The sequence below is a fragment of the Mesoplodon bidens genome (genome assembly GCF_964165515.1).
Source record: "Mesoplodon bidens genome assembly, chromosome: 16".
Lineage (NCBI taxonomy): Eukaryota > Metazoa > Chordata > Mammalia > Artiodactyla > Ziphiidae > Mesoplodon > Mesoplodon bidens.
The window spans coordinates 15432625-15453018 of record NC_138173.1 but is presented as its reverse complement, the minus strand read 5'-3'; the positions used below and the strand labels follow the sequence as shown (position 1 = coordinate 15453018).

The 20394-nt window shown below is 47.8% G+C and overlaps 1 protein-coding gene across 2 annotated transcripts in view; it reads left to right on the top strand.

The window, feature by feature from the left end:
* Positions 1 to 16835: 16835 nt before the first annotated feature.
* The window catches only part of SLCO5A1 (solute carrier organic anion transporter family member 5A1), a 124409-nt gene continuing 120850 nt past the window's right edge, over positions 16836 to 20394 (top strand). For both annotated transcript variants that reach the window (XM_081214306.1, XM_081214305.1), the window contains exons 1-2: positions 16836 to 16999; positions 18637 to 20023. In XM_081214306.1, coding sequence (XP_081070432.1) covers positions 19126 to 20023 — 898 coding nt within the window. In that variant the 5' untranslated portion in view covers positions 16836 to 16999; positions 18637 to 19125. The remainder of the gene's footprint in view (positions 17000 to 18636; positions 20024 to 20394) is intronic.

Below are 20394 nucleotides of genomic sequence, written 5' to 3'. Positions count from 1 at the left end.
AAAAAAAAAAAAACCCAAACAAACAAATCAAAACAGTGGGGTCTTGTATGCTCGCAAATGTTTCTGCATATATTAGCTTGTTGGACTCTGGCCAGTTATTCCTCTGACAATAGTTAACAAAATTTGTTAAATTTTTTAGAACCCTAAAGACTTGTCCAAAGTCTTTGTGAAAATTTATTCAAAAATTGTTTCCAGCTTTTTTTTTTTTTTTTTTGCGGTACGCGGGCCTCTCACTGCTGTGGCCTCTCCCCTTGCGGAGCACAGGCTCCGGACGCGCAGGCTCAGCGGCCATGGCTCACGGGCCCAGCCGCTCCGCGGCACGTGGGATCCTCCCAGACCGGAGCACAAACCCACGTCCCCTGCATCGGCAGGTGGACCCTCAACGACTGCGCCACCAGGGAAGCCCTGTTTCCAGCTTTTTTGAGATATAACTGACATATAACATTAGGTAAGTTTAAGGTGCACAGTGTGATGATTTGATATATATGTATAGTGAGAAATGATTACCACAGTAAGATTAGCTAACACATCCCTCACCTCACATAGTTACCATTTTTTTTCTGTGATGAGAACTTTTAAGATGTACTCTCTTAGCAACTTTCAAGTATCCAATAAAATATGGTTAACTATGGCCATGATGATGCATATTAGGACCCCAGAATGTGTTCATTCTATAACTGGAAGTTTGTATTCTTTGGCCACCCTCCCTCGCATCCATGCCCCTGCCAACCAACCAATCTACTCTTGGTTGTTTTTTTTTTTAGATTCCGCATATAAGCAATAACATACAGCATTCATCTTTCTCTAGCTGACTTATTTCACATAGCATAATGCTCTTAAGGTCCATCCGTGTTGTCACAAATGTCAGGATTTCCTTCTTTTTTATGGCTGAATAATATTCCATTGTATAGGCAACATTTTCTTTACCCATTCATTTGTCGATGGACACTTAGGTTGTTTCCACATCTTGGGTATTGTAAATAATGCAGCAATGAACAAGGGAGTGCAGATATCTATTCGAGATTGCGATTTAATTTCCTTTGGATATACACCCAGAAGTGTGATTGCTGGATCATATGGTAGTTTTATTCTTAAGTTTTTGAGGAACATCCATACTGTTTTCCATATGGCTGTACCAACTTACATTCCCACCAACAGTGCACAAGGGTTTCCTCTTCTCCACATTTTACCAGCACTTGTTATCTCTTGTCTTTTTTCCCCCTGCATTTGAAAAATTGAGATATAATTTCTATATAACATTATATTGGTTTCAGGTGTACTACATAATTCAATATGTGTATATGTTGTGAAATATTCACAATAACTATAGTTAACATCAACCACCACATCTTTTGTCTTTTTTATTATAGCCATTCTAACAAGTGTGAGGTGGTATTTCATTGTGGTTTTGATTTGCATCACCCTGATGATCAATGATGTTGAGTATCTTTTTATATACCTGTTGGCAAATTGTATGTCTTCTTTTGGAGACACGTTTACTTAAGTCTTTTGCCCATTTAAAAATCAAATTTATTTATTTATTTTTTGCTATTGAGTTATATAAATTTCTTATGTATTATGGATATTAACCCCTTATCAGATATATGGTTTACAAATACTTTCTCCCATTCTGTAAGTTGCCTTTTCATTTTGTTGATTGTTTCTTTTGCTATGCAGAATATTTTTAGCTTGATGTAGACCCAAAATTTTGTTGCTTGTGTTTGGTGTCATAGCCAAAAAATCATTTCCAAGACCAATGTCAAGGGTCTTTTTTTCTTATGTTTTCTTCTAGGAGTTTTTTTTTTTTTTTTTTTTTTTTGCGGTACGCGGGCCTCTCACTGTTGTGGCCTCTCCCGTTGCAGAGCACAGGCTCTGGACGCGCAGGCTCAGCGGCCATGGCTCACGGGCCCAGCCGCTCTGCGGTATGTGGGATCTTTCTGGACCGGGGCACGAACCGTGTCCCCTGCATCAGCAGGCGGACTCTGAACCACTGTGCCACCAGGGAAGCCCTCTTCTAGGAGTTTTAAAGCTTCAGGTCTTCCATTTAAGTCCTTAATCCATTTTGAGTTAATTTTTGTGAGTGGTGTAAGATAGTGGTCCAGTTTCATTCTTTTGCATGTGAATACTGAGTTTTCCCATCACCATTTATTGAAGAGACTATCTTTTCCCCATTGAGCATTCTTGGTTCCCTTGCCAAATATTAGTTGGCCATATATGAAAACTTTAAACCACTCAAATTCTTCTTGACATATTTCTGTAGTTGCAGGCAGTAAAGATAATAGACAGCAGCACAGTATGTGTTGGCTTTGCGATTCTTACCACTTATTCATACGTCTAAATATCTATGAACCATTTTACACGTGGGCCTAAGAATTTGTAAAATCTTTCCATCATTTTGCTTTTCACTGCATAAAGTGTTAATTGGGAGATTACTATGGTAGTCCACTAACCAAAATCATTATTCTGAAAAATAAGTGAAAACTGCTTACAGTGTTCTTAATTAAAATGAAGAGTGAATCATGTGGGATATTTCTATCTTAATGAACATTCATTCATTTGTATCATTAAAAAGCTTTGTTTTAAGAATAGTTAGTCCCACTTGCCGGTGTGTTAAACTATGATTTTCTTTCTGTCTATGCTGTATAAACCACTGAGTGTGATTTTTATAATCCAAATGTCATATATTTTTTTCCATTTATGTTCTTGCCTGAGGCATTCTCTCCCCTGTTATGACCAGCATTATAACAGCATTCTATTTTTGCCTCTGCAGACTGGAGTAAGAGTAGATGAAGAATGGAAAATAGGGCTCCTTTGTGTGGGGCTGCTTTGCAGTTATCATGAGTGTATAATTCCTGGAACCAGACAGAGCCAAAGGGCACTGTTAGCCCTTTAAAAACAGCCGAGAGAGATCGTTTTCCTTTGTTGCTCTATCATTACTGTGAGCTTGTGACATTTTCTCCTCACCCAATTAAAAAAACGGATACTCGCAGCTGCCTGGACACTCCACCTGCCACAGGAAAATGATTTTGAGACTCTTCATGACTCCATCGCTTACTGTGCTGTAGAGCCAGCTCTTGCTTTTCCGTGCTAGTGAATGTTAACTGATAATCCCCCAGGGTCCATTTTAGCCACTAGTTTCAGCCTTTTCCTTCATCAAATCTCCTATGAGCACTGCTCACCAGACTGGGCACGATGAATGAAGTTGAGTTTAATCTCTTTTGTCTCCCCGCCCTCACTCCTAACTGCCAGCTTCAAAGGATATTGTCCTGTGTTTTCATTGATTCCCTTGTCCCCTCACGTTTAAAAATATAGTGAAGCTTCCTCCTCTCTGCTGTGGTCTTTTAGGACTTGGTAATCAACTAATTTCCATTTTCTCCTTCTGGCTGCTATAGCGTCTCCTTTATCCATGTCTCCTTGATCAACACCTTGTAATGGTTGAAAATCCCCGGGGTGCCTTAATCTCCTTGCTTTTCTGCAGGAGTTTGGACAATGGGATCGGTTGCCATAGATTGGGGAACTATCTATGACAATCGAAGGTGCTTGCCTGTGTCTCCCACTCTGTGTACCTCCCTGATTTAGGCAGGGCTCACCTTCATCTCATCCGGGACCTCCATGCTGCCTCCTGGTTGACCTGGCCATAGAGTGTGGTACCCCATTCTGATCTTTCCTGGCTCTATTCTCTTCTCAACTTAGCTTTTCCTGTCATTGAATCTCATTTCTCAGGGCCTTCCTCTTTTGAGGGCCAAGATTGCCCCACCATGTTGGCAGGTAGCCTCTGTATGCCAGTACCAAGAGGGTGGCCTTGGTCCCTACATCTTCGATGTGTAATGCCCAGACCTTCTTCTGTCTACCTGATCCCTGCAGACCTCTTTTTCCCATCTTGCTTCTCCCAGAACTTAATTTGCTGACTTAGCTTCAGCCAACATCAGGCCTATATACTGATTTCACTTTGGCTTTCCTGAGTTCCTATTACTTCCGTATCAACCAGCTTCATTTGGCTACTGGCTAGGGGTAGCCACCCTAGTGCTAGCAACCACTGTCTCCCATCACTGCTGTACTTTTATGGTCCATCCTGACTTGGGAAGTTTTTTATTTATTTATTTATTTTTTTTGCGGTACGCGGGCCTCTCACTGCTGTGGCCTCTCGCGTTGCGGAGCACAGGCTCCAGACGCGCAGGCTCAGCGGCCATGGCTCACGGGCCCAGCCGCTCTGCGGCATGTGGGATCTTCCCGGACCGGGGCACAAACCCGTGTCCCCTGCATCGGCAGGCGGACTCTCAACCACTGCGCCACCAGGGAACCCCTAAGCATGTTTTTTTTTTTTTTTTTTTTGCGGTACGCGGGCCTCTCACTGTTGTGGCCTCTCCCGTTGCGGAGCACAGGCTCCAGACGCGCAGGCTCAGCAGCCATGGCTCGCGGGCCCAGCTGCTCCGCGGCATGTGGGATCTTCCCGGATCGGGGCACGAACCCGCGTCCCCTGCATCGGCAGGCGGACTCTCAACCACTGCGCCACCAGGGAAGCCCAACCCTTTACGTTGTTGACAACAGAACCCAAGGTCGCTTCTTGTCGAAACGTTTTCAGCGCTTTCCACCTTTCAGTCCTTCTGCTCCCCCGCTAGCACCTACTGGCCCGGTCAGTCCTCTCCACTCAGTCGTCTGTGCTGGCATCTTCTGTGGCTCCCTCCCGATCACCCTCCGCTCTCCTTGTCTGTTCTGCGCCCGGAGGCTGACCTGTACAGGTGGCTTCTGTTGGTTCCCTCACTCTCTCAGTTTCCAACGGCTTCCAACCAGCAGGAGGAGCAGAGGCTGGTAGAGGAGTGCGGACCCGAGATTGTGCTGCTTCACCCAGTTTCCTCCCTGCAGGCTCACTGCAGGCTGACCCTGCCCCTCTCCTGAAGGCAGCAGCTCCCATCTTGTGGCTTTCTCCATACGGGTCTAACTTTTGAGAACCGCTCCTTCCCTCTGCCCCGTCAGGCCTGGCGTGGGAATAGTGTAGCATCCCACTGTTACCGTCTCCTGGGCACCGCGTAGGCCTCATGGTCCCGACACCTTTGCCGCATCTTGGTAAACAGCCCCTTCAAATTACCCAGCAGGGTTGGCAACTTTTCCCACGGGAGCCCTGATTACCTCCCCTTCTACCTTCAATTTCTAAAGATGGTTAGTTTCATGTATCGAGAAAAAAAAATAGGAAGGATGTAATCCATACTAAAGTGTGAATGATTGATAGCATAATCCCTCAGGCATGTTTTGTTTCAAAAAGAGTCGTGTGGACAATTTAAGAGAATTTCAAACAGTGTGGTCGAGATATTTTTTTTCCCCAGGGTCTTCTAAATAAAATACACATCTCTTGAGGATAAAACTGGTACCAGATAAAGGTACTTCTTAATCGTTTCAACAAAAGTAGCCTGGCTGGAGGGAGTGGTCCCATACCCCAGGGAGTCTGGGATGCCAATAGCCCTAAGTAACCTTAAGCAAGTACCACGTTTCTTAAAAGGTCCTGTTTTATTCAAAAAAAAACTTTGAATTTTTCTTTCTACCCCATAAGACATCTCTGTTTGTCATATTTTCAAAACTTAATAAAGATGAATTTCTAGGAAGATGCTCCATGTTTATCACATGGCTTTACTACCGGCAGGTGGCCCAGTGCTTCTGGGGACACACAGCCCCAGTTTGAGAAGCCCGAAGTGCGGAGAAGCCAGACACATGGATAATGTTACCACTTGTTTATTAAAGGGTTGTCCCTTTTCCCCGATCTCTATGTTTTCTCATATACTTTCAGATCTTAGGGATGTTCTCAGATTTGTGATTAGCATTTCTATTTTAGACATAGGTATAGTCTCTTTCATTTTTTTCCAATTGGACATATCTATTTGACTTTTTTCTTCTTCTAAATTGCTCACTTATGGATTATATTACTGTGATATAAATTGCTTTTATTTTTATTTTTTTTATTTTTATTTTTTTTTTTTTGCTGTACGCGGGCCTCTCACTGTTGTGGCCTCTCCCGTTGCGGAGCACAGGCTCCGGACGCGCAGGCTCCGCGGCCATGGCTCGCGGGCCCAGCCGCTCCGCGGCATGTGGGATCTTCCGGGACCGGGGCACGAACCCGTGTCCCCTGCATCGGCAGGCGGACTCTTAACCACTGCGCCACCAGGGAAGCCCGCTTTTATTTTTTAACACATGCCAATCACAGTAGTTTTTCCTATCAGTCATGGTAACATTTCTCATGCATTAAAATGCACTCCCTGAGAGCATATTCTCTAACAGGCACCGTAGGGTTTTTTCTTGTCATGTCCTCCCAGTTGATTCTGAGACGTGAATCATGAGAGTTTTTACTACTTTTTCTTACTGTGAGAAATGTTTAAAATCCTGAAACATTCTTTTAAGAATAAACTTTAAAATAAGTTGTTTAGTTATTTTTTAAAATATTTGATTTTCTTTTCATCAATATTTGTATTAGTTTGCTAGGGTTGCCAAAACAGAATAGCACGGATTGGCTTAAAGAACAGAAATTTATCTTCTCACGATTCTGGAGGCTGGAAGTCGGACATCAAGGTGTCAGGAGGGTGGGTTTCTCCTGAGGCCCCTCCTCTTGGCTGGTAGGTGAGCCATCCACGTTCTCCCTGTGTCTTCACATGGTCTTCCTGATGTACCTATCTGTATCCAAATTTCCTGTTCTTATAAGGGCACCAGTAATACTGGATAAGAGCTCACCCTAATGACCTCAGTTTAACTTCATTACCTCTTTAGAGATCCTGTTACCAAACCCAGTCACGGGATGAGGTACGGAAGTTATGGCTTCAACATATGAATTTCGGAGACGACACAATTTAGCCCATGACAGCATTGATTTTTAAAAAATAGTCAATTAATTAATTATTTTAAATGGAAGTAGAGTTGATTTACAATAGCATGTTATTTACTGCTGTACAGCAAAGTGATCCAGTTACACATATACATGCATTCCTTCTTTTTTTATTATTTATTTATTTATTTATTTATTCCTTCTTTTTAAAAAATATTCTTTTCCGTTACGGTTTATCACAGGATATTGCACATAGCTCCCTGTGCTATACATTAGGACCTTGTTGTTTATCCATTCTATATATGAAAGCTCACATCTGCTCACCCCAGCCTCCCACTCCATCCCTCCCCCAACACCCTCCCCCTTGGCAACCACTAGTCTGTTGTCTATTCATGACAGCATTGAAATAACAGTTTAAGAGCCACAGGGTACACTGTGACTTGTACAACCGTTTTGATTCTAAAAGCATGTCGACGTTCCTGAGAGTGGAGGAGAAACAATCTGATTTTCCTTGAAAAACTCTAATGGACGAACTACCAGAGGGCAGAAAAACCAGTGGTCTCCTTGTGTGGAGTAAGAGAAAGGGACATTTTAAACTCCAGAGCAGAAACTGAAATGTGCAAACTGTCACAAGAGTTCTTTTCTGTTTGAAAAATCATGCTTTTCCTCTGGTGTGAAATTTCACAAACAAAACCAGCTAAAGGAAGGAAAAAAGATCCTGATGTTTCGATGTTACATTTCCATTGTTTACATGCCTATGTGCCTGGTCATTCCTCAGTTGGGGCAAACTAAATTGAGACTCTAACAGCTCCAATTTTCACAGAGGGAATGACATAAGACAATTCACTTGTCATTTAAATCCCATTCCTTGATGACAGGTTATGCAGCACCCAAATGGAACACTACATCCTTTAAAATCACTTCCCTGATGGTCCAAGTGGTACATGCTGCTTGTATTGGGTCACTTGGTATTCAACAGTTACAACAAAGGAAGTAGAACAATTGTCAGGGTATCAGTGACATCCAAAGAGAATGGAGCATAGAAGTCAGGCCAGAGATATAGGAACCTGCACACACGTGCCCAAACCAGTAGCAATAATAGTTAAAAATAATATAGCACTTCAACCTGGATTTTGGGAGTTTTTCTGCAGTCAGATAGTTATCAAAAACATCATCAACAAAAGAGGAAAGAGAGAAGAGAAGGGGATTTGAGCGAACTGTGTAAAGAGCTCTTTTCCAGTGTCTTTATATTAAGGAAAGAATGTTTGAAAAGACAGGCAGCTCTGAGCTCCTGAGCATTCCACACAGTACCCTACATTTCTGTTTTTTTATATATAAATTTAAAATTATTTATTTATTTATTATTTATTTTTAGCTGTGTTGGGTCTTCCTTGCTGCGCGCGGGCTTTCTCTAGTTGCGGCGAGCGGGGGCTACTCTTTGTTGCAGTGTTCGGGCTTCTCATTGTGGTGGCTTCTCTTGTTGCGGAGCATGGGCTCTAGGTGCACGGGCTTCAGTAGTTGTGGCGCGTGGGCTCAGTAGCTGTGGCTCGCGGGCTCTAGAGCGCAGGCTCAGTAGTTGTGGCGCACGGGCTTAGTTGCTCCATGACATGTGGGATCCTCCCGGACCAGGGCTCGAACCTGTGTCCCCTGCATTGGCAGGAGATTCTTAACCACTGCGCCACCAGGGAAGTCCATTTCTGGGTTTTTTTATGAAAAGAATTCTACTATGCGGTGTTTGTGATTTGGGATCTCAGGACGCCAGGGTTGATTTCGTCCCTCTCTACAAGACTGGCTCTGAGGGAATGAGGCGAGGCTGACCAGTTATCCTCAGCCTTATGATGGAATGTGGTGGCAGGTGGGCAGCAGTTTTCTGAGGGGTGGGCTTCATGGGCAGCTTGTTCTGTGATGCTCAGTTTCCCCAGTAAAGGAAAGGAATGCGGGGAAGCCTGGGGAGGAGTCACCACTGGGAAAAAAACCACCACTAGTGACGGAAATGGTAGGCAGCCCTGTAGAAACCTGCACCCCAGTCATGGGGATCCCAGCCCAAATGGGAGAAAATACAGCAAGGTGGCTAGGAGTGTAGATTTTGGAATGTGGCTGATCTGGGTTTGGATCACTTTCCACACTTTCTAAGCTGAATGATTTAGGACAAGTTGATGATCAACTCAGATTCTCAGCTGCCTCCTCCGTAAAAGGGATTGGTAATATATAGCCAAGAGGGAAGATGAAATAATGTCTGTAAGATACGTAGTCAGTCCTAATATGGTAAATGAGAGGATAATTATTGTTTAACTTTCGTAAACCTTTGCATGGTGGTGGGGTCCTGATGAGGAAGCAGTTCGTGTGGTTGAAAAATGGAAAACAAAACAAGACAAACAGCAGCATCCTAAAGGATGTATGATGCTTTATCGATCTAAACATAATTTCCCAGATAGGAGCTAATCCTAGATAAGTGTGTGGTCTGCGTGAAATAGAAGATTCCAGATCCCCTGCCCTCCAACAATCAGGGAGGAGAAAATATGAATAAGATGAATACAAAAGGCAGCAATGCATAATTATAACAACGGCTAACATTTACTAGCCCCAACCTTGGTCCAGGCCCTGCTGTAAGCATTTTGCAAAATTCTCTCATTTTCTGCTTACAACGACCCTGAGATAGATACTGGGATTAATCCTGACTTGGAAACGGAGGCAGAGAGGTTTAATAAGTTGTCCGAGTCTAGACCGCCATAAACAGCAGAGCCAGAGTTAAAATTTAGGTAGTTTGGCAATAGAGTTCTCTTGTCTCTCGCTAATCCTTAAGATTAAATTACACACTAAGATGTGTCATAGTCTAACAGGCAGCATTTTTCCCTTCCTGGTGATATGTAAAATAATGGTGTGTCTTAGAATTGGGGCAGCTTCTTGCGATGAAATACGTATGAGTGACACCATGCACTCACCACAAAGAGGAAATAGTGTTAGTGTGTCGTGGAGCCCTTGGCCTGACCCCCTCTGCTCTATCCATCCCACAGAGGGCACAGACCTTGGAAAGAGGGGCGGGAAAGTGAGAAGGATTCTGCTGTCCCCCGGTTAGTCTGCCTTTCCAGCAGCAGGACTGTATCACGGATTATTTATAACTGTCTGAGCATCAGGTCTTTGAGATAAATGTAACGAAATGAAGCCTGCTGCCTTCCCACTTGCTTTGTAGGCAGCGTCAACAGTGTGTCACTGCAGTGATCATGTTGTTTCATATTATCTCGTGTTAATTATTCTTCTCCACCCTGGAATAAGATCACCTCCTTCAGGTCACCTCTGAAAATGTGAATCTTTCCAGTCAACTAGGGAAGAAGCATGTTCCTGGCTAGGAAACAGAAATCCAGAAGGTAGGAAGGTGAGAGAAATTCCAGCTTTCTCTTGGCTTTACTCTCTGGATCCAGACTTTGAGATGTCTCCAGAGAGTTCAAGGTCATCCCTGAGGGTGATCCCAAAAGGGACTTCTGCTACAGAGGGACCCCAAACTGTGGAGGAGTACCTCTAATTTACAAGCTGACTATCTCAGGTATTGCTTTTTGCCCAGAGAAATCACTCTGGGCTATTAGGCAGAAAAGATTCTCTATAGGAAGTTATGAGCTTACAAACTCTCTGGAAGGGCTGGTCTTTAGGTTGGGTGACCAGGAATGACTCCTAGAACTGAAGATCTGTCCTGCCAGGGAAGCTGGTCCATCTGCCACCATCTGGAGGGTGGGAATCAAAGGTCTTCACTGGTCTACTGATTTCAGGACTCCCTGTGTGGCTGGATCCAGAGATCCAATGCTGTAACTGCCTCTCAACCTCCTGAAGCTGGAGTTTGGACCAATGAAGGCTGAAGCAGAAGTATACCACGTCTCCATGACCTGCTTGCTGGCATAAGAGTCATAACGGGTGTGACCTGTGCTTTTTTCCCACCTTCCAAAACTCACAAGCGTGTATCAATTCTTATCCAGAACCTGATCTGCCAAGGAGTCTGCAAAGTGTAGGTTTTTTTGTTTGTTTGTTTTGTTTTCCAGACTCTGACATTCAAGAAAAAACAGAAATGTCGGGGCTGCATGGCGAGTGCCCATCAACCATATCTAACACAGTTCGTTTCATGTTATCCCATGTATTTGTTTTCTTTTATTGGCCTTTAGGCTTAAGGAAAGATCTGTTTAAGAATTCAGGCCTTGGGGGCTTCCCTGGTGGCGCAGTGGTTGAGAATCTGCCTGCTAATGCAGGGGACACGGGTTCCAGCCCTGGTCTGGGAGGATCCCACATGCCGCGGAGCAACTAGGCCCGTGAGCCACGACTACTGAGCCTGCGCGTCTGGAGCCTGTGCTCCGCAACAAGTGGCCGCGATAGTGAGAGGCCCGCGCACCGCGATGAAGAGTGGCCCCCGCTTGCCACAACTAGAGAAAGCCCTCACACAGAAATGAAGATGCAGCACAGCAAAAATAAATTAATTAATTAATAAAAACTCCTACCCCCAACATCTTCTTTAAAAAAAAAAAAAAAAAAAAAAAGAATTCAGGCCTTGGCCAATCTGCTGCCCTGTAGAGTGAGAGGGAAGCTAGTATTTGGGTCAGAATGTTAAAATGGGGTGGTGCCTCAAGAACTGTGTGAGGTCTAGGATTTCACCCTTTCTCTAAACTAACAAGTTAGCCTGGTACTGTTTCATGGATCCTGGGGAGGCAAGGCTGCAGAATCAGAGACAACGTACGTTGTTCCTCACGCAAAAGCAGCAGGCCAAGTGTCAGGCTGATGTGTGTTCCAGCCCCCGTGCCCCCAAGTCCTAGGGGTGACGCAGAGTCCATTGTGGATGCCTGCACATGCATTACAGTGGAGGAGTGTTGAGCCTGGGGGGCTTCCCTGAAGGAAGCAGAACCAAGCCTGTTCTCTGGCCTGGCAGAAAGGTTACCTCACCCCTCAAGGTTGCCAGCTGCAATCACAACCCTGAGAAATGGCCTGGGTGAAGAGTGGTGAGGGCCTTGCATTTTCGACATACCCACAAAGAATGGGAGAAGATGCTGAGGGCCATGGCCGATGGCCTCTCCTCTCTCGTGCCTTCCCCAGGCCCAGATGGCAGCAGAGGTAATTATGAAAATCTTTCAAGGGAATGCGAATCTCTGGGGACCAATGTCTCTTCTTCACAGGGAATTTTCTCCTCATTACTAGCCTTGGAGTATCTGGCATTTTGTTTTGTTTTGTTTTTTATTTTCTTGGCCGCACGACACGGCATGCGGAACTTCCTCGACCAGGGATCGAACCATGGCCCCTGCAGTGGAAGCGCGGAGTCTTAACCACTGGACCGCCAGTGGCATATTTTTATTAAGGGAGGTAGCGGTTTCTAGGAGGTCCTGGTTGATAGAGTCTTGTCATCTTGTCCTGACTGCTTCCCAGAGGCACTGCCTGATTTCTCGGCTCCTTTAGAGGGTGACCAAGTCTCCAAGTGTTCATCAGACTGTGGTTTCTTGGGCTGGGGACTTGCAGTGCTAAAACTGACATGGTGGTCACCATACTCAATTCACTGTACCCCAGGGCCAGATCTGTCCCTCTTCTGCTTTACTCAGATTGAAATTTACTTCTCAGTAAGGGAATAAATGCCAAGTTCTGTTAAGCGGGTACCTTTTAACCTTATAATCAGTAATGCAATGTTGGATATTTGAAAGTTGCTAAGAAAGTAGATCTTAAACATCCTCACCCCAAGAAAAAAAAATTGTAACCAAATATAGATTTACTGTGGTGATCATTTTGCAATACATACATACTATATCAAATCAGTATATTGCACATCTAAAACTAATACACGGGCTTCCCTGGTGGTGCAGTGGTTAAGAATCTGCCTGCCAATGCAGGGGAAACGGGTTTGAGCCCTGATCCGGGAAGATCCCACATGCTGCGGAGCAACTAATCCCGTGCACCACAACTACTGAGCCCACGCGCCACAACTACTGAAGCCCGCGCTCCTAGAGCCCGTGCTCCACAACAGGAGAATCCACTGCAATGAGAAGCCCGTGCACCACAACGAAGGGTAGCCCCCGCTCACCGCAACTAGAGAAAGCCCGCGCGCAGCAACAGAGACCCAACGCAGCCAAAAAAAAAAAAAAAGAGAGATGTCGGGAATTCCCTGGTGGTCCAGTGGTTAGGACTCTGTGCTTTCACTGTCAAGGGCATGGGTTCAATCCCTGGTGGGGGAACTAAGATCTTGCAAGCCCCATAGCGTCGCCAAAAAAAAAAAAATTAAATTAAAAGAATAGAGATGCAATTTAATTATGTCACAGAGGTTAGTAATCTGTATACTTCTTCAGGGTCTGTGAAAACAAAGCTGTATTTCAATTATATATTTTGAAATACATTGACTTGAATTTATATGTATGTATGAAATGTTACCTTTAAAATACAACTTATCCTCTCTTCAAGAACCAACACCTAATTCAATTAGAGTACTGGCAACTATGTATTATATTTTAAGCCCAGAAAAGATTCTAGAGCAAAACGCAGTTCTTCTTCTTTTGTCTGGGAGATCTCTGAATTGAAACTTCTTAAGGAAAAAGGGATGGGAGTGGAGGAAGGGGGTCCCTTCTGCTTTCCCTGCCCCATTCTCCAGAGCAGCTAGATTTGAAGCCCATAGAATGGCCTAGGTAATTCCAAAAGCTACCATCTTATTATATGAAGATTGGGAAAGAAGCAATTTATGTGTAAATTAGACTGATTAGTGACTTAGAAGAAGCATCAGCATGCCTGGAAATTTGAAGAGTTTATAGTCACGCGCTTTCTCTCCCAACACACCTAACAAGGCAGGTATTCTGGTCTTGGCAACTGTACTCTTTCATATCGTGTGAAATAAGCCATGGGGGTAGCAGAATCCCATGAAGTAAGTCTATTTTTTTTTCTCTGAATCTGAAGATTAGGGCTGATGGAGGTACACCTGGCCTTTTCCAAAGTCACATTTAACTATGAAAGGGAAAGCTCAAGAATGTTGCTAAATGTTTTCTTCTTGTTTCCTGTATGAGTAGCTAATTGGACCTTTTGTATCCTGTCTAGAAATCGTGATCTTTCCATTAGTAATAATAAAAAAACCTATAGGTTCTTAGAATTGTGTTCTGGTGTAACTGTGGTAATTGACCATGAATAAACAGCATGCGGCAGGGACATGATTATTTGACTTTCAGCAAGGAAGCCCTCTGCTGGCACCTGATACGACAGATTGAATTTGCTGTAGAACACTGATGTCTGTGGCTGAGCCTGAAATGAGAGAATGGGCCACAGAGCTTGGAAGGATGTAATAGGAGGAAGACTGATTCTGTTTGGATCCAGAATAAGCTCAGAGGAGTCATCAAGTACAGGAAGTGTCGCATAGTAGCTAAGATCTGGGCCAGGGTGGCAGCTGGAGACATATTTCCTGTTTATGGAAAAGCGACAGTGGGCTTGATGGCATCTCCAGAAGAGGGGACGGGGCAGGGGATGAGGAATGACTGTCTTTGCCCTGTCTGATCGGTCAGTTTGGCAGTTGCCAGATCAGTGCTATCTCGACGTGGACTTGGAGCACACACCAACTGTTCTTTGGTGTCAGCTGACTTATTTTGTCCTCTAAGGATCGGCTGTACATATGGTGGATGTTGGGCTAAAGTGAGATAATTAACAGATACAAGATGCGTCGAAAAGTCAAGCTGCTCTATGATTAAAAGGGAGAGAGTATAGAGTCGGAGGTAAGAGCATGGACTTCTTTTTTTTTTAGCAAAAGAAGGATTGATGACAGTACATTTTCAAAGTATGTACATCTCCTGTCCAGGGCTCACTGGGAGGGCACAGACGTTTATTGGCTGTACTGTGCATTAAGGCACAGGCTGAATGTCTCACCTACGTCATTTCATTCTACCCTCTCGGTACTTTCAAGTAGGTAATTGTGTCCTCATTTTACAGATGAGGAAGTCAAGATACATAAGCACTGAATACATTGTTCGTGGCCATAATTGAGCTGGGATGAACATTCAGGTTGATTCTATACTCTTTTCACTACCCCATGATGCTTTCCAGTATTAAATGGGCTCTCCTAAGAGAATACATAATCTATTATCTTTGGGCCTTTAAAATTGTCACGTAAAACACTATAAGAAACAGTTAGTGGAAGCTTATTTCTTTATCTAAAAATTAAAAAAAAAATCTATCTTGGAGTAAAATGATTTTTAAAGCAGACTGAAAGCTTACTTTAGCCTTCCCTAGGGAATGAGGTACTATGGAGCATGGACTTCTTATCATCCCGAGACTAGCTGTGTGCCTTTACCAAGTTACTTCATCTCTCTCCACTTCCCTCATCACGCTGTAGAGTTGACCCAGCGCTCTCACGGAAGGCCAGGGGCCACTGAAGTGACTTTGGCACGGCAGCAATGGTCAGTGCAGTCACCGGTAATTGCAGAACAGCCCCTCCCCTAGCTAGATCACCATCATCCTCTGTCAGAGTTCTTCAGTGTCCTCCCACATGCTACAGCTCATGGGCTCTTTTCGGTTACCATCCTGTTTGGCTTCTCTTCAGCCTTTCCTGCATCTGAACATGCCCTTCTTAAAGTTTTCTGCTCCCCTGGCTTCTAAGACAGTCCCTCTCTTCTGACTCTTCACAGATCTCTCTGACCCTTGCTTCTAATCTCCCTTCTTAGATTTTCCCCTCTCCAGCTCTCAGATCATGGTGTCCCCAGGGCCCTGCCCTTAGCCTACCTCTCCTCAGATCTCCTGCACCATCTTCCTTCTTCACCTCATGCTGTCTCAGGCTAATGCCTCCTAATCCACATCCCTAATCTGGGATGCCTGTGTGTTATACGTCCACTGGCGTATGGGACATGTACACTCAGATGTCCCAAAGGCATTTCGAAGTCAATGCACCTAAAGGAGAAGCATCTTTCCCCTAAGATCATGTTTATCCTCCTGTGTTTTTCTGGGACCTCATCCACCCAGTCACCCAAGTGTGAAGCTTGAGAGACATCCTATATTGGCCCATTTTCTCAGTCTCCAGATGACATCAGTTTTCAAGTCTGGCCACTTCTACCTTGTCAGTGTTTTCAAGCAGTTCCTTCCTCTCCATGCTCCCACCCACTGAGATGGCTTCCTATGCCCTCCGAGTGGCTTAGATTCACCCACCACTGCCAGAACCAGCTTTCTGGTGATCAAGTCAGAATGTCACTGGCCCTTCAGAGCTCACAGCACACGACCTATGAAGCCCTTGCTGGTCTTTCCCCCTCGGCCACTCTTGCCGTGAGCCCCCTGCCCCATCCCTGCAATCACCCTGCGACTCACCTACCTATTTCCCTTCAGCACCGTGCCCCGGTGGCTTTGCACATGCCTTTCCTTCTGCCTGGAAATGAAGATCTAATCGGTTAATAATGGATATTAGGGGGCTTCCCTGATGGCGCAGTGGTTGAGAGTCTGCCTGCCGATGCAGGGGACGTGGGTTCGTGCCCTGGTCCGGGAGGATCCCACATGACGCGGAGCGACTGGGCCCGTGAGCCATGGCCACTGAGCCTGCGCGTCCGGAGCCTGTGCTCCGCAACGGGAGAGGCCGCAACAGTGAGAGGCCCGCGTACCGGGAAAAAAAAAAAAAAAAAGTATATTAGGTTCTCCAGTGTCACCCTGTATAGAATTTACCACGTTGTTTTAGGCTACTTACAGGGGTATGTCTTCCACAAGACAGAGGTTTCCTCAGTCCAGGGATCTGTCCTGTTCATCTTTGGCTCCCAGAACCTACTATGGTTTCTGAGACATGGTGGGTGTCTACGGCACAGAATAAACGAACAGAAACAATTTCCTTATTCCGAGTGGGCTCTCTACCTCAGCAGCCGACTTTTCTGGAGACCTGCTCCCTCTGGCTCCTCGCGTTCCCCCGCCTCTCAGGTGATGGGCAGCCGGGTGGCTCGCTGCCTTCGGGCTGGGCTGGGCTGGGCTGGGCTGGGCTGGGCTGGGCGGTTGCCCGCGCGCCTGCGCCCTCTGCTGCTCCTCTCAGGGCGCGTCTGTGCGCGAGGGTCCGGAGACGCCAGGGAGACAGGCGAGGGGTGGGGGTAAGAGTTCAGCCTGACTCACAGACTTCACTGATTCTCGGCGGTTGGACCGAGGCTGCCTCCCGAGGGGACTCCCAACTACTCGCGCACCTCCAAGGTCCCCACGTCCCGCCGTTCCACTCTCAGCCAAACAGACGGACCGGCTGACTCACGAGTGAGTAGCGGCGGCTCGTGCGCCCCGGCAGCGCGGCGAGCTGTCCCTGGCGGGCCTGTGCTCCTGCGGGTGGTGTGTGTCTGTGTGTGCGCGCGCGCGCGCAGGAGGTGTTCCCCAGGGCGCCACGCCGGCCCCGAGAGCCGCCGGCCGGGGTCCGTGTGCCCTTCCGAGGCTGCGCTGTGGCGCGGGTGCCCGCTACGCAGGGGCTCGGGCGCCCCCGGCGCGGGGAGCGAGTTTGCCGGGATTCCCCGGCTCGGTGCGCGGCAGCCGGTGGGGTTCCCCGGGAAGGCGCCTGGGCAAGGAGGCGGCGGGGAAGCCCCGGCTGTGAGTGGCTGGCGGGCCGGGAATCTGGGAGCGGGGCTGGCGCAGCAGAGCCGAGGGAGAAGCCGGAGCGGCCACCCCTGGATCCCAAGCTCTCCGCCTTTCTCCCTTACCCTTCCTCCTTTCTTTTCTCAGCAGCATCACAAAAGCGCGCGGCAGAGTGAAACCCAATGCAGCTAAGTCCGGCTCTTTTCTCCCACCTGGTGCACATCCCCCCCCCGGGCCGGAGGAATGGAGTGGGAGTCCCCGAGATTAGGGGCGCAGGTTTACCCCGGGGACACACCTGTTTTCGGGTCGCGTTGAATTCAAGCAGGGTGCCGGATCGCGCGAGGGGGTTCCGACACAGACACGCCGGTGTGTGTGTGTGTCTGCGCGCGTGCGCGCACCCGGAGCCCACGCTCGTGGACTGCGCGGGATGTAAATAGCACACCTCCCTGCCCGCCTGCGAGTGCCAAGCCGGATCCGTGGGCTCCCAGCACGCTGTGACAACGCGCCGGCATCTCTTTGTTTGGTTGTGGCCTCCCCACCTCTCCGCAAAGCAAATTGATTTTCTGTTTCGCTTGACACAGCGCGCTGGGACTTTGCGTGGGCCGAAGCCTCGAACGCCCCTGGTATTTGTAATTGAATAGTTCTCCCCGGCGGCTGGGGGCAGGGGTGTTATTTTTAGTGTTGGAAATAAAGAGGCAAGCACTCTGACCTTTTTGCTGCTGCCTTGGGCTTTGAATACGTATCTCTGATGGAGAAGACGGATTCACATCCAGTCGCGCACACGTGCCTGCGCACAATTGTGTACACACATTTCTACACACCTAGCTTTCCCCCTTTCTTTTCTTTTTAAAAATCGGGAGTGGGAGTGCACAGTGTTTGTAAACCAAAACCAAAACCAAAACCAAAACCAAAACCAAAAAACTTTCCTTTGTTCTTTTGGGCCTTTTCTATTTTGAGTAATGGAGTGGGAGTGCCAAAAGGTTGCAATTAGTTCACTAGAATAAAAGACACTGTCTCTGAGTCAGAGCTGCCTGGTTGATAATTATTAACATATAAAAGCAGATGCGCTGTTTAAGGCAAAAGGGGCGGGGCGGGGGCAGGTCCACGGTAGACAATGAGGGAGGGTCTCTGCCGACCGCCTGCTGCTTATTGTTCCGGCACTAGAGGCTGCAGCCTGCAGCCGCCTCCTCCAGCAGGGCTTCGCTCCTCTTTCGTCCCTCGGTCTCACTTGGGACCTTCCGAGTGCCCCAGCGCTGTCCCCCGGGGCGCCGGGACGCCAGTCCCAGCCGCAGCCGCCCTTCGCTGACCGCCCTCTCTCTGCTTTGCAGGTTGGCAGCTTTGCGCCCGAGGGTGTCGCGAGCCGAGGCGGCGAGGACCGGGCGCCTCTGGCCCAGCCAGCCGGGCGGGATGCGGCGCGGGCTGCAGCGCTAACCGCCCCCACGCTGGGCACTGGGCGTACGCGCTCCGGGCTGCAGGCGGAGCGGCGGCGGCGGCGGCGGAGGGGATGCGCCCGGGACGCGCAAGGCTCCTGTCGCGAGCTGCCAACCCGAGGTGGACCCTAAGGGCTCATCGCAGGACCGCGCGGACCCCTGCCCTCCGGGGCACGCGGCTGCGGAGCCTCGGGGCCGCGTCTGCGGTCAGGATGCCCTGGGCACCTCCCTGCTGGTGAGGATGCCCTACTGCGCGGCTCCGCATCCCCAGCCCCGGTCCCTGGTGGGCACGACTGCCTGGGCCCGGCTTCGGCCCCTCCTGCCGGTGGATGAAAAGGGCCGGAGTCCTTGAGTGCGATCGGCGATCGAATCTGAATTCTAAGAGCCATGGAAGGAGGCACTGGGCTGCAGCCCCAGGCGGGAGAGCAGCTGGAGGCCAGCGCCAGAGTAGGAGCGGTCCAAGAGAAGTGCGAACCCGAGACCTTTAGGTCCAAGAGTTTACCCGCCCTGAACAGCGCCTCCTGCAGGCCAGACCTGAATCCCGCCGGAGAAGACTCCAAGCCCGCCTCTGGCCATCAGGAGTTGAAGCCAGGCCCTGGCCCGCGGGCCCCCAGCCCCTCCGCCCCGTCTACTTCGGCAGAGATGGCAGGGCTGGTGGAAAGTCACCACAGGGTGGAAATCGGCAAACCCATATCGGTGTCCTCCACTTTGGCCATGCTCCAGGGCAGAAGGTGCCTCTATGTGGTCCTCACCGATTCCCGTTGTTTCCTGGTTTGCATGTGTTTTCTGACCTTCATCCAGGCGTTAATGGTCTCCGGATACCTGAGCAGTGTCATCACCACCATCGAAAGGCGCTACAGTCTGAAGAGTTCCGAGTCAGGGCTGCTGGTCAGCTGCTTTGACATCGGGAGCCTGGTGGTGGTAGTGTTCGTCAGCTACTTTGGTGGCCGGGGGCGGCGGCCCCTGTGGCTGGCCGTGGGGGGACTCCTCATCGCCCTGGGCGCCGCCCTCTTCGCTTTACCTCACTTCATCTCGCCCCCCTACCAGATCCAAGAGCTGAACGCCTCGGCGGCCAACTACGGCCTGTGTCAGAATGGCAACTCCTCGGCCACGAGGGAGCCTCCCACCTGCCTCAAGGACCCGGGGGGAAACAGTCACTGGGTCTACGTGGCTTTATTCGTTTGCGCGCAGATTCTCATTGGAATGGGCTCCACACCTATTTATACCCTGGGACCAACCTACTTAGACGACAATGTCAAGAAAGAAAATGCATCCTTGTACCTAGGTAAGACTTTCCTCCCAGATAAGCTTGGACTCAAATCAAAAGGAAGCACTTTTACATTTTACTGGATGTTGTATATTGTATATAATATATGGCGTTATATCATATATATGCATTAAGCTTCAGTTTATTTTTTGTTTTTGTTTTTTCTTTTTTTTGCCTTAGTGCGGTGTGTTTTCTGTTTGGGAAAGAATCAAATAGTTGAGCGTTCTTTGGACTAATTTTCAGACTCACACTTGTCTTTTCCCAAGTAATATAAACTTTTAACTGTGGGGTGGTGCTTCTCTCTGTTGCTGTCTATCTTTGGAAAAGCTTGAATTTATCAGGCTTATCTTCTCAAAGCTGTCCTTCTAGAAGGGTCAGGAAGGAATAGA